General features: G+C 48.1%; 1 protein-coding gene across 1 annotated transcript in view; it reads right to left on the bottom strand.

Annotated features, from left to right (window-relative positions):
- Positions 1–8332: 8332 nt before the first annotated feature.
- Positions 8333–14179, bottom strand: part of LOC143359559 (uncharacterized) — a 38182-nt gene continuing 32335 nt past the window's right edge. The window contains exon 3 of the mRNA XM_076797554.1: positions 8333–10046. Coding sequence (XP_076653669.1) covers positions 9185–10046 — 862 coding nt within the window. The 3' untranslated portion in view covers positions 8333–9184. The remainder of the gene's footprint in view (positions 10047–14179) is intronic.

The raw sequence follows: 14179 nt of genomic DNA on the forward strand, positions 1-14179 counted from the left end.
TTCTTCAATTAATTACGCCAGGTAGTCCGAGATACCCTCGCAACGAACGTCTGACACGCGGGAATTGCACACAATAATGGAAACTTCGCCCGTATGCACGTGTATTGTGCGCCGGTGTTCGTGAGACTAGTTGAGAATGAAATTGTCCATTAGCCGTGGAGCACGGTGATCGTCTGGTTGGCAGCCATTTTGAAAATTATTGGAAGACACTGTGCCTTTTTCAGATTGTTCCAAATACTTGTAGAATCTTTTGCATTTTTTTTTTTTGCTAGTTGAATTTTGTGAATGTCGACTCGGTTAGTGAAATTACTATTCATTCAATTATGTATTGACCATACATGGATAATGGTTGTCACTATGTAGTATTTAACCCTTTCAAAAATATTTCTTCCTTTACATGCAATTTATGGAATTCTTTTTTTAGAAATTTTCTGAAGTGAAAGAACAAATCTCTAATTTCGGTTTGATCAATTAAATTGATCAAGAGTCTTTAATCGAAGAAGTTCAATTTGCGGTTTAAATTTCCGAACGCGCGATAAGTCTTTTCGGTTGTTGTTGAACGAACTGTATATCCGCGGGGAAGAGTTTAACGCGAATTTTCCCGCGCGCCGTGCAATTAGCGGTCGTTTTCCCCGCAAAATTACCAGCCGGGGTAGCAAATAATTTCGAGAGGGAGGCGATTAACTGTAATACATTGTCAGGGGCGGCTCGAACATCCCGCTTACAAGAGGGGCACCGCGTAAAAGGGCACAAAGGCCTCTCATGCTCTGCGAAACGGTGCCTCCGAAGTTTAAACGCGTAATGCGTGCTCTTAACACGCGGGCGCGCGCGCGCGCATCGCGTCGTATCGCATCGCATCGCATCAAGTCGCGGAGCGTCGTACCTGACAGACAAAACTGCTTCAAAAGAGTGCGACAGAGAGCGAGAGAGAGGGGGGGGGTTGCACACGAGAGAGTAAACGAGGGCGGAAGATGGTGAAAGAAAGAGCCCGGGGAGGGGAGGCCGGAAGTGGGAGCAATTAACGATATAAGTGGTTCGCTGGTCTCGGAACGAGATAACATCGGCTAACTCGAGTCTAGCTCCTTTTCTTGCGACCACTCGATGGGAAGATAGTACGCTCGAAAGAGGCAGGTGCCTTTTGGACACATTATACGCTCTTACTCACCTCGATCCTCTTTTTTCCCCCTTCCTCTTGCCTCCTCTTCATGCTCCTCGCCTTCTTTACCAAAGAACATCGTATACTGGGTGTCTGCCGTGCCAGTGTACGCACCTGATTATGTCGAGGATACCAAAAAACGTTTTCGATGGACGTCGAATCGGACGGGGTCATTTTACCGGACAATTTTTGATGCGCCTATTTGCCAGACTTCGCTTCTGCATGGGACTCTACAGTTTCGGCAGATTTTCAGCTTGCACTATTAAATGAAAAAATTTTTGCTACTGTGGACACTCAATTAATTCCTTCAATATTCATTGTTATCGAATTTGTTTGAAGAGGAAAGTTTCAATAGGAAAGTCACAGATGAAAATCGTTATAGAGAATATTTTATAGAGAGATGAAGTACACTTGTACAAAATGTACAATGCTTCATTCAAGAAATGTGTAAGATTCGATACAAAATATAAAGTTCCTTCTACGAAACGAAGCTCGAGCTCAGTTCTCCAATATGGCTACCGGAAAAAATCCCCCGCCGCCGTCAGAAAGTTTTCCGATGATTTTCACACGATTTCCACGAACAAATTAGTTATTGCAACAGTTTCGAGGATCGTGGACGGATCGCAGACACCCAGTATAGGATTTCAGGATCGTGTAGAAGCGGAACAGCCACGGGCGGCTTGGCGTCCTCCGAAATAACTTTATTTACCGGTGTCGATTATCGACGGCCGACTACCGGTTATTTGCATTTTATTCAAAGTCACCGTTAATTGCTTTCCGCGTCTGCTCGGTATTTCCACCCGGGGACGCGTTATTAATATTAAGTAGGTGTCGCCTGGACGGGCCTGGGCCGCGCGGCGTCGCTTGTAAATTGTCAATCCTAAGATAGCGGTACGGTAATCGATTGACCCGGGCCTCGGGCCTCCCGTTCGCATTCCTCTCCTCTTCGCTTCTCTTCTCTTCTCCATCGCAGAAGCAATTTCGAGCGGACACGACGATGCTCCGGACGACGACACCCTGTGCTCGATTATCGTGTAATTTAGACCGTGCCGGTGGATTAACAGCGTTTGTAATGAACTATCCAAATTCTTCATCATTTTCTCCCTCCGACGTTCTCTCCCTTGCACCATGGAGATGCAATGATTCAGAGCTGCATAGATGCACGCTGCGGAAAATACTGTACGAAATCGTACAAAGCAAAAACGTTTAATAACCGAGAAAAATTGCGTCGATATTTTTGGTTTTTATTTCACACATTACAGTAAATTATTAGCTTCGTAATTTTTAGAAATATTGATTGTTGCCTCGTGGTTGCAGCTGCAAGTTGCTGCAGCTAAATTTTGAACTCATCTCAGCAGTAGTGCTTCTTGAACGTAGCAATGAGAAAATGTATTTTGAATTGTATTTTATGTGATAGTATAATAGTGAATTACGACTTTAGTGGGAGGTACAGATAAATAGCCTGTACTAGAAAAACCCGTTCTTAATTGGCAAGGAAATATTCGCTTAGAAGCTGAACGAGGCATTGACACTCGTTACATTAATTATTTAACAAATGAGATCAGATGCGAGTCGGTTTCCTTTTCAGTCTGTGTCAATAAAGCATTAGTTTTAACGTGTCGGACGACGTGAAAATTGTCGACTTAATTCCGCCCATTTTATAGAAACGGTGCGTCGCGCAGTTACTGGAAACTGTGTGAAACGGATGTTCGAGTCCTGTTGCCTACTGTTCCGGTGCCGATTGTTCCGCCAGGCAGGAAGTCCCGAAACGAATGATTCCGCCGGCTAATTGTAGAAACGTTTTCGACAGCGGTGTCGGTTTCTCATCGCGAGATTCCGCGGCGATAGAGGAGCCTCTCCGTGGGTAACGATCTTTCGGTGAAAGGGAATCGGCCGGGATGAAAGCGGACATATTTATTATTGTTTCGCGTTGCTCTTTTACTTTCTACCGAACGTTATGCTCACGTTCGTACGGTGCATGCGTGCCGGTTAAGCACGGACGAGCGTCACTTCCGTGGGACAGCCCGAGTCTCGGATCGCAAGAGCGCAAACTCGACGCGCAGCCCGGTGCAGTTCGGCGCGGTGCGGCGCGCTAAATAATATCGCGTTCTTTAACGCGCCGCTCGTAAAATCTCGAAGAAGCGACGACCGGCTACGCGCTTTGCATAATTGCAGACCGTGGGGCCGGTAGAACGGATGCGCTTATTAGCTGAAAGCCGCTCGGAAATCACAGTTTCATTTTTTTCCGCGGCGAGACCGGGTTCCATGCGAAAGGTTCGTTTCCCGAACGAAACGGCGCGGCGCGGCGCGGTTCGGCTCGGCTCGGCTCGGCGAGACGTTTCAGTGCGCGCTCTCGATGGAAACCGAAGAAGAACGGCCCCCCCCCCCCCCCCCACCACGGAGGGGACCGGCGCAGAGGATGTGGTTAACCCACGGTCAAATCGTGCTTTTGCCGGGCTTCTGCATCCTGAAACTGACGGCGACAAAAGAGAATCACCGGAACAGAAGTACGCGGCCCCCGTCGCTGCCCCCGCATCCTGTCCCCCCTCCAGCAAAAGCCTACCCCTTTCCACGCGACCATAGCCTGTCAAATTTCTGCCACAGATAGTCAATTCTCTCCATGGAACTTCATACACTCCGCAACACTACCGAAAATACTCCGAAAATTATCTGCATTAATTTCAGGAGTTGCATAGACGTTTATGTCTTTTCTTAACAATTTTAGTGAATTGCAAATAATTCAACAATACAAGTTCTTTAAAATATTTTTACTGTTGTGCATTCGGTCCGCTCAGTTTTGTTACAAGACGTTGACAGACCACCGTAACGCAGAATTTGCAATGGTAACAGGAATTTCCAGGGAAAAGGATTGCGAGCAAAACGTTCCGTTTACGCAACATTGTGTATCGTTGGGTGAAGGGTTAAGCCCCGGGGTCTCGTTAACAAGAGAAGCGAAGATGATCGTGTCGGAGGAACGTTTCTCGAGCGGTAGCGCACGTCGTCGCGGGTTAATGAAGTATTCCGGGTCCCCTTAGGATGGTGTAGCGAACGGTTATTACACGGGAGGAGCTGAGACTCGGGCTCGGGCTCGGGCTCGGGCTCGGCTGTCCCGTCTCCATTACCCGGGCACCGAATTTCGGAGCGGCACCGCCGGTTCTCGTAATTTGCGAAAGGTTCGCCTCGAGTTTTGCGAGTGGTCGAAGGCGAAAACCCGGGGGAGCGTGACAGCCTGCTCTGGGGCTTAATCGCGTTTGCTTATTTCCGGCGTTGGTCAGCCGACGCTGCAATTATGTAGGAGCGGAGCTGCGAGCGCTAACTGCCGAGGCGCAAGGGCTTATTTTATTCCTATTAGGGTAAAACGGGTAGCCAGAAGGAGGACAAGGCGCACTGCGGCGTGGCGCGTTCTCCTGTATCTCCCCAATTACGTGAAATTAATTTCGGTTTTATAACTTTAGGATTATTTAATGGATCTTTTAAGAGCAACAGCAATTTCAATTCTGAACCAATAAGTCATTCTCAGTAACGTTGTCTAATTATTTTCTTTCGGGATTATTACAAATTGAAGAAATTAAAAGGTTTAACATCAAAGAAAAGTGGAAATTTGAGTTCATAACGTCGAAAACTGAGGGGTTAGTATCGAACAGATTAAAAGAGCAGACATTGCAGGAATTAAAAGGAATAAAATTAAAATAGAAACTGAAAGCATAAAAATGGAAAAGAACTAGTTTGAAATCTTCAGAAACCAAAGGGTTAAAAATTAGATTAACAGGGCGAACCTAGCAGAAATAAAAAATATGAAGATTGACAAAAACTAAAAATTGAAAAATTGAAGAAACTGGAAACACCTGGAAAGGGGGTTAAAAATTGAAGGAATTAAGGGGCTAAAAATTAGCAGAAGACATAACAGCGCGAAGATGGGCAGTCCAGACGCGAGAACGCTTCGCTGTCCGCAAACATTGTAAAAGTCTGGATGCACGTGCGAATGGGAATGCAAATAGAGAAACAGAGAGGCCAGTCGATGGCTGCGCAGGCATTAACCCACACGTAAAAGTCTGTTGCAGTATGCATCGTCGCGTGAAAAACGACTCGAGCCTGTCGTTTAAAGGCCGATCTGGCCCTCGAGCATTATGCACGAGATAGTGTGGATCGATAGGTGAAAGAAAAAAGAAAGAAAGAAAGAAAAAAGAAACCGTCTCTGGGCTGCTTTCCAGGGGCTAGTTTTCTCTCTTCATTTGCCGGGAACGAAACGTGTGTCGATCGCAATCTATGCGGATTGTTTCCGGCCTCGCGATTACCATCGGGCCGAGATGAAAGTGCTAATTCCTGGTATATTCAATTAAGTTCTACGCCCGCGGATAATATAATGGCCGGCCTAATGGAATTCGCTAAATCTTCCTTGTTACCAGTTGTGTACGACTTGCGGACAAACCGTACCGTTAGAATGTTTTCCGCTCGCGTATGTTGCTTATCCGTCGATCGCATCGCCTCTATTATAGCTAACGAACTTATTACGGCCTGGTAAAAAAGGAACGGGAGCAAAATACGAGCATGGACTTCGGGAATTATGCTTCGACCGAATCCTGGGTCCAATAGGACCGCGCGCAAGCGTCGCCAGAGATGCGAGAAACAGTTGTCATAAAATAGTAACATTTGCGAGACAGAATTTTTTGGAGTAATTGTAAAAAAGAGTAGAGGGCAGACTCGTTTCTGCTTTTATAAATTTTAATCAGTTCAAATCGAGGTAAATTCTTGTCGCGAACGCATTAAATTTACAGTTTAGAATGCATTGATTTCTTAGTAGAAATTGAAAACAGAAATCTGCAGATAGAGAAACATAAATTTTCAGTGAAGAAAAGTTTATTTTTACTAAACTGTGAGGAATGTACCAGCATCTTGGAATTCTTTTGTAGAGTTTACTATTTTATATCTCACACATTGGTTTCTGTCAAGCATAAAAGTACAGTATTAAATTAATAATCGCACGGATAAAAGAGCAAGGATTTCCGGTGAGAAAGTTTTGATGTGTTTTAAGTAATTGTGTGCGAGCAAGAAAACCAGTGACGCTTTAAATTTCGTATAATATATTTTCCATATAATAATTCTCGCTATACAGACATTATTTTACAAAGCATGATTTATACTATTATGTACTTGTTGCTGCATTACTTAGCGTCGAGCCGCGCGTTACACCGTGCGGCTCGTGATCGCGCCAACATTTTACAACGACCGCCGTCGTTTCCCCTAATCTCCTCTTCCTCCCTGTCGCATTTTTTCCTCGTTACAGCCTAAGATTTATACATTCATAATACTGGTATTTCATCGCCGAACGCGGGCCGTCGTGGCCGTGCAATAGAGCTTCCTCCTTAATTATCCTTCCTCGCAGGAAGCGGCTTCTGAAATGGAAAATTCGCGAAAAATCATCGAGAAGCTTCGATTGCTCGGACGCGCGGTCCCGCGATCATCTACGTATACTGGAATCTGAAAAATACTTCGAAATATCTCGTTACCGCGGCTGGTCGGACCGGAAACGTTCTCTCGATCGTTCGATCCGTCGTTCGATCGCGATCCTCCAACCGCGTGCACATAACTTAACCTCCACTCGCAGCTATTTACAATTGTTAATTGTCCCGACGCGGCAATCAGTACGCGTCGCGCGGGTATTTACAAAGGGCTTGTTTAGATCCGGGGAGCATCCAGGTCTCGATCGCTTAAAAATTAAAACATTCATTTCTCAGTTTATCTCGAAATTTCCTGTTACACTTTCTTAATCTATTTATCGAAATATGTCTTTCGTATGAATTACTATTTTTTATTTTGAGCTCAAAACATTGGTTTCCCAGGGTTTTAGAATTTTTTGTCTTAAATTTACTTGAACTTCATACATAATAAATCTTTTCTCGATTGCAAGGAATCGAAATCAAATAGAACTTTCTTTAATCATTTTGGAGAGTGTAAATAATGTATCGACGTTCCTAAATTCTTTTGATATTCCTACAAATTTTACTGTAAGTGCATAAAATCCGCAGTTTATTGACGAATGTAATTCATAGACTGCGGATTTTTATGCGAAATAGAGACTGTCCGAATTAATTGCAAGGTACAGGGACTGCACAAAAAATCCATATGTTCCCTTAAAATTTTAATGAGTTTGGAATAGTACAATAGTACCTTTGAAAGCTTTAAATACTCTCTCCGTTTTGTCTTTGACTTACTCATGTTTATCACAAACGCATAAAATCCGCAGTCTAGCAATCAGTAAAATAAGTTGGTGTAGAGGTCGAATATCGAGTCTCGCTCGATACAGGATCGCAAAGGGTGAATTTCAAACGATACCGTCTCACCGAAAAAGGGATTCGAACAACCGGGTCCCAAGACTAGAAAGCTCCCCAAACCGTTCCAACGGTTCCCATCGCGAAGACCGAACTGCTCGGTCCCGGCTATTTTGAATAGTCCGAGCCCTCTCGGGGGGCTCGGGAGTGCCGCTCCCCCCGTACAGTCGCTCGATCCCTTCATTTTTTGTCTGGCAAGCGCGTGTAATTTCGTGTCATTTCAGATTTCTTCCCCCGCAGGCAGACAAGCAGGCAGGCAGGCGAGCAAGCGAGCAGGCATGCGAGCGGCGAGGTCCCCCTAATGTCATATTAATTGTAGATTCGCGTTCGTACGCGATTGGCTCGCTTCCTGCCGCGACCATAACCGTGCCCGCGTCTAGCCGGCTCTCCTAACCTATGGTTTGCGTTCGCCTTTCTACAGCCGGGCGAACCGTTCTTATTTTACGCTGTTCACGAACCAGCTTCAAACACCTTTTCACCATCTCCAACCCCCGCGAACATCGAAGACGAGAGTACTCTAAAGGTGCCAATACACTGGCAAATAACTCGCGACATTTGTTGCGAGACTATCGTGACGCGTGTAAACGCCACTGACGTAGCGACCAGCAAGTTGAACTCGCTCGCGACTCAGCGTTGCCAGAAATAGTCTTTGCGCTTCCCTCTCTACCATCCGATTCCCCTCTGGCGACTCTCCGCGCGAGGAGAATACGCGGTAGTGGGGGAAACGTGACGTCACGCATCCCCTCGTGCAGAGAGAGGCTAGAGGAGAATCGAGCCACACTTAGTGGTAGAGGGGAGAGCATTTAGAGGGGAGTACACATCGCGTGGTAACGCCGCTCGCGGCAGTTGTTCCAGCGAAGCCAGATCAAGACTTTACCCCCACTCTACCTTCTACAGCGGTGAGTATCTCCCACTACCGCCGCGGACCGGTCACGTGACGCGTTTCGTCTTTGTCGTGCACGTGTCACAATGTCACGTGACCAATCCGATAGCAACAGAGAGAGAGGGTAACCGTATTCCCCTCAATTTCCCCCGTCTGGCTACACTGAGTTTCCCTCCGAGAGCGAAACAATGTATAAACAATATTTGCAAACAAGCGTAGAGTCCGTGGGCCGGACGATGCCCGGGCAATGTATTCACGTTCTCGCTGTAAACAATGTCCCCGGTCAGCAGCGACTTTCACCGTCTGTTGTCGCCACTGGGCGGGGACATTGTTTAGTGCGAGGACGTAAACAGTTTGCCTGGGCACCATCTGACGGACGAACTGAACACGGTTCCGAAAGCTGCTGTCGCAAAAAACGTCGCAAGTTATATACTAGCTTACTCGCACCCCGAGGCGTCGCCGTTGAAGTCCCAACATCGCGCACAAGCTCACAAACTCCGTGATCCTCTCTCAAACTGTCCTCGGGATCCGTTCATCACGGTTTTGTTCGTCGCACGAACGCCGTCCGGGGCCGTTGTCCTAAACGTCCGAATCGCAAACTTTGGTTAACCGCACCGCGCTTCCTCCGTCCCCATTATCCACGAGATATCCCGGATGTCCCTGGCCATGTCACTTCCGCCGTTCCACTTCACGAGGTCTACCTCACGGGGTCCACCTCCTGTTCCCCTCGGCGACCTTGGGCTCGTCCGATGCCAGCCGCGTCGTCCCCCTCTCTCAATACCGATCGTCCTCGCGGCGATGCAACCACCCCCGGACCTAGATGTCGTGTATGCTCTCCTCGTCGCTGTCCGCCCTTATGCTCTGAGGGCTGTCCTCCCTTTTGATGGGCGAGCCGTCGCGGCTGTTGCTCCTGTCCCTCTGCCTGGACCTGATCTCCCTATCCCTGGCGTCGTTGCTCATGTTCGACGACGTCAGGGAGCCGATGGTGTTGCTGGGACCTGGTTGCAGCATCGCCGCGGGGTACAGTCTGTCGTCCTTGCGCATCGGGGACCTGTCGCGAAGAGCCGGGCTCTTGCTCCTGTCCCTCTGTCTCGACGCTCTGGTCTCCCTCTCTCTGCCGTCCGGGATCTCCGGACTGTCTCTGTAGTAGTAGCTCACGTTCGACAAGCCGGCGCTGCTGGCGAGGGTGTTCAGAGTCCCGCTGGACCCTGCCTGGACCATGGAAGGCGCGTACAGCCTCTCCTCTTTCCTCAACGGCGACCTCTCCCTCATCACGGGACTTTTGCTTCTGTCGCGCTGCCTGGACCGCTCCATCGACTCCCTGTCCCTGCCGTCCGCCATCTCCGGACTGTCTCTGTAGTAGTTGCTCAGACTGGACAAGCTGGAGCTGGCTGTCAACGAGCCTAGGGGGTTGCTGGGCCCCGGCGCCAGGATCATCGTTGGAGGGAACAGTCGGTACGGCAAGGGTTTCTGCAAGGTCACCGCTGCGGAGGCTTGCTGGTAGAAGAGCCCGTTGGTCGGCAACGCGTGTGCACTCGGATACGGCCAATAGCGACCCGGAGGGTGTGCTGGGACCGCTGCCGCACTGCTCCCGTATAGCTGCTGGAACGCTGCCACCGCGAAATTGTTCTCCGCCATTATCTCGTAGCCCACGATCGTCTGGCGCTTCCACTTCGTTCTGGAACAGAATCGAGAGAAGTATCGTTAGTCGATGGATCATTCAATCGTTCGCTGACTGCGACGTTCAATGGTAGCTGCCCTTTTGAGTAGCCGAAGAGCGCGGCTGTGGTATGAAGAGACATTGTGTACTTTGAGAGTACCGATTCAAACGTCGCTCGCTAATTTCTGTGATTAACACGTTGACTGTCATGTAATCCATATATGGGTGACGGAATTATTTGTGTAGATTGAAAAATGAATTTTTACACTAATATATTCACTATACCAGTTCTGGTCTGGGAGATGCAAGGTGATTGAGGTACTACCTCGAGCCATAAATTTTACCTTTTAAATTTTTATTTTGTTGAATACATTACATTAATTTTATGGAATTTTGTGAGATCGCTGCGTTAGCCGTCAAAGTGTTAATGCATGATATCCGCAACGTATAATTAGACGCCGAGGGATTGAAGCGTGTTCTTAGAGGGTGTGCGATTTTCGACTACCAACCCCGGCGAACATTCCGGCGGGACATGTTCAGGGTCACCCGTGTAGCCGTTCATGATTTCCCGCAATTTCCCAGAATCCACCCCCTCATCCCCTAGACCCGGGCCGCCTCCCCCATCAGCCGACGATCTCCGTTCACGTATGTAAATCTCGATCTGGGACAATTACGTTAAAACGGAGTGGCGTGCCGGCGAGTGGTTACGTTGGCCACACTGTCGGACGGCTTATTATACTAACAAATAGCCCGTGGAGTTTCACTGCCTAATCATCGCGTATCATGCCACGCGCGCCGCTTCCTACGCCGCACCTGCGAACGTGAACGCGCCCTTAGGCTGCGATCACAGTGGATCCGACTTCGGCAAACATGCACGAGGGTTTCGAAAGCGTCGGGAGACATGTGTTGGTGTCGGTTGGTGATCATCATTGTGATCGCAGCCTTAGACACAGCAGAGATACAGTGACTTCTCGATACATGTCAACAACACGGGTCTTTCCAGCGTCGTGTATCGTGCAGGAGACATACCCGTGTTACGTTTACACTGCTCGGTGTCCGAGGTCTCTCGTGCTTCTTGGCCCTCACGGGGTATACCCCGAGGTAGTGGGGATAATTCCACGACGTTTATCATCCAGGCTTTGGAGACATATATAGAGAAATCACTGTATATCGTTCGTTGCTCCACGCTGATCTAGAACTGCCGGATCGACCAGCAACCGTGGAAAAGGGAAATTGTTCGTTCGCGAAAAAAAGAGCGATTTTGCGAGAAATTGCGGGGCGAAAATTGTTTGGTGCCGTAAGATCGTGATAAATGTTTTCCGAATTAAATCATACTTTTTTACCTACACTTTCCTGTGCTAGTCTAGCTCTTATGCTAATCCAGGTAGTTGTAGTCTTTTTGGTACATTATAATCAATTAGGCTGCTATTCCTCCCTGTATGTATGAATTATTCACAAAAGGAGGAGAACATTAGGTGCCTATTTGAAATCGTGTAACGTTTAACATCTACAGGAGATCTATTACAGCATTATTGTTTGTGTTATTTCCAAAAACCTATTTCAATTGATTCGAACAAATATTAATTTATGTCATCAGACTCTCCGGAGAATAAAAAGCGCAGAAAATGATTTCTGAATGTTTACCCGTACGAAGCACAGCTCTATTACGGTTTGTTTGTCGCCGAGAGGAGAGAAACCTCGCCTCGAAATCGTCGGAGTCCATTGTTACGGCGCTGATTACACGCGCAGGACAAAGAAAGAGACTCGCGGGACGATAATGGTATTCCAATTGGATCAATTACGCAACTCGTTGCGCGGCGTGTAATTATTAAAGAGCCGAGAGGGAAATTGCAGGCTCGCATCGAGCGACACCTGGTCATTTAGTGATCTCGCTCGAGTTACAGGGCGCATTACGCGTTTGTTATTACCGTAAACGTAACGCCGGGACTTATTGTGATCGCGATGGGACTGCATTTGTGCAATGTGCTCGTGGATGAACGCGCTGATCTCTCGAGTGTTTCAACTCGCGAAGGAGCTGTCGAAGTTTAAGCGGTTCCTCTTGATTGCGAAAGAAATCGATTTGATCGAGCTTTGATCTGCGATGGTTTTCTCAAAGTACAATGTTCGAAGAATATTTCGTGAAAGTTTCAAGTCGATTCGATTGAATTTGATGAACTTATGCGAGAGCTGGAAGCGTACCAGTTCTGGGAGATGAATGAGGTTTTGTTTGCTTTGGGCTGCTGCCATTTTGTTGAAAGTTGATTGGTTAAGTGAACAATTGATTGGCTGGATAGCTAATTAGCTGAACAGGCAATTCTCAAGAAAAAAAGATCCAAAATCCGCCTATTTTTCCACGCACACAGGTGGGTGCTACCAACTAAAAAAATGCCTGCAAAAAATGATGCTATTTAAATTTCGCTATGAAAAATTAATCACAATTACCCGAAGATATGTGCGTTCGAATAGCAGACCGCTGGTGAAAAAAAGACTACCGAATTTCTGCGAAAAAAATCCCAAAACCCGCCCACCGTTTCCACAGATGGGCGTGACCGTTCAATCGACGGAAAAATAATATCGGTGATTACGTTTACCTGTGATGAACGCCGGTTATACGGGTAATCGATCCCCGTTTACGGTCTCTCTCACGGTCCGATAATCCGGCGTATCGATCAGTCGCATCGGCTAATTACCGGCGCGGTAATTAGAAAATCCGGCGGCGGTTCGGTGTTCGCGAAATTTCCGGGAACGGGGAGGACGGTGGGAGGAGGGTTTGAGAGTGGAGTATCCCGTGGCCGGCGACGGTCACTGACGGTCACCGACGGTCAAACGTCGGCGATTACCAACGATAAATCAGTTGGCAACGGCAGCACAACCGCGCTCTCCCGATTAAAGGCCGTGGCGATTCGCTCGTTGCGGAATTCGAGGCGATAATTAACGAGCCGCCGCGCCGGGCCCGGGGGGGCATTCGTTACGTTTTTCCATGAAAACCGTCGGAAATTTAAAAAAATCGCAAGCGCAAAAAAAAAACGCCACGGAGCTATACCTTCGAAACGAGGCTGCGAATTTCACGGTACGGTGGACAGAATCGCGCAGAGGGGTGCAACGAACAGAGGGGGTGGGGGGCAGGGACGAAGAGTTGTCAGGTAATTAATAATCAAGAGATCCGTGGCTGGCAAGGGACAAAGCGGCTCTAACGGATATGCAGCTCGCACGGAAAATTCGACAATTAATATATTTCGTGGGGTGCATCCTCTCCCCGCCCCTCCCTATCCCGCCCCCTGTGCCATAGTCATCCTCGTTCCTCCGCAACGGTGCGCATCGTCGAAAAATGTGGGCCACTCTCTCGCGATGTGCCCCCCTCGGCTCTCCTCTCCCCCTCCCCCCGCTTTTGTAACGCGATGGGGAGAGGGGGGCTAGCTGTAAAATCGTTCATGAATTTTAAACAGGGCCCCTGTGAATCCAGCCACGATCATTTCTCATTTTTCTGGCCGGCACGACGACGCGGAAAAGGAGAGACCGAAAGAGAGAGAGAGAGACGCGGAGACTCGAGTAAAGGGGAAAAAAGAGAGACGAGAAGTCGCAATGAAAACCACTCGTGCGATTATGTGATGAGTAATGTTTTTTAATACCCCCACCGTTCGCCAGGGGTTGGCCCGGTCATTTTCGAGTGCAGCCACTCTAAAACACCCTTAATTGCCGTGCCGGCTCTTTGTATCGAGATTGAATAACCGGAGGGAGAGAAAAAGAGAGAAAGAGAGGGAGGGAGAGGGAGAGAGAGGGAGAGAGCTAGAGGGTCGGAAGTGGCGGCGGAAAGAGCGAGGAGTCATTGATTTATCGTTCTCGAGAGGTTCGCCGGGTGCTGCGTCGGATCTTGAACAACGACGAAGGGTGAAAGGAGGGTAGAGAAGTGTTAAGAAAGTGTAACGATCGCTTCCATCGGGGCTTAATGATCGTCGACTTTTCGAGACGCTGGAAAGGGCCTGTTGTTACGGCCACTATGGGAAAGAACCCGTCGAACCCGTCCCTGGTCGCCAATGAACGAGCGTGTCGCGTTTGCTATTATCAGACTGCGAATCTTTATGGAAGCTAAACATTGTTAATGTTCACGGCCAGAGACGAAAGCGTTTCTTCTTCTAACACTTTATTGACCG

This window comes from Halictus rubicundus, chromosome 12 (assembly GCF_050948215.1).
Source record: "Halictus rubicundus isolate RS-2024b chromosome 12, iyHalRubi1_principal, whole genome shotgun sequence".
NCBI lineage: Eukaryota > Metazoa > Arthropoda > Insecta > Hymenoptera > Halictidae > Halictus > Halictus rubicundus.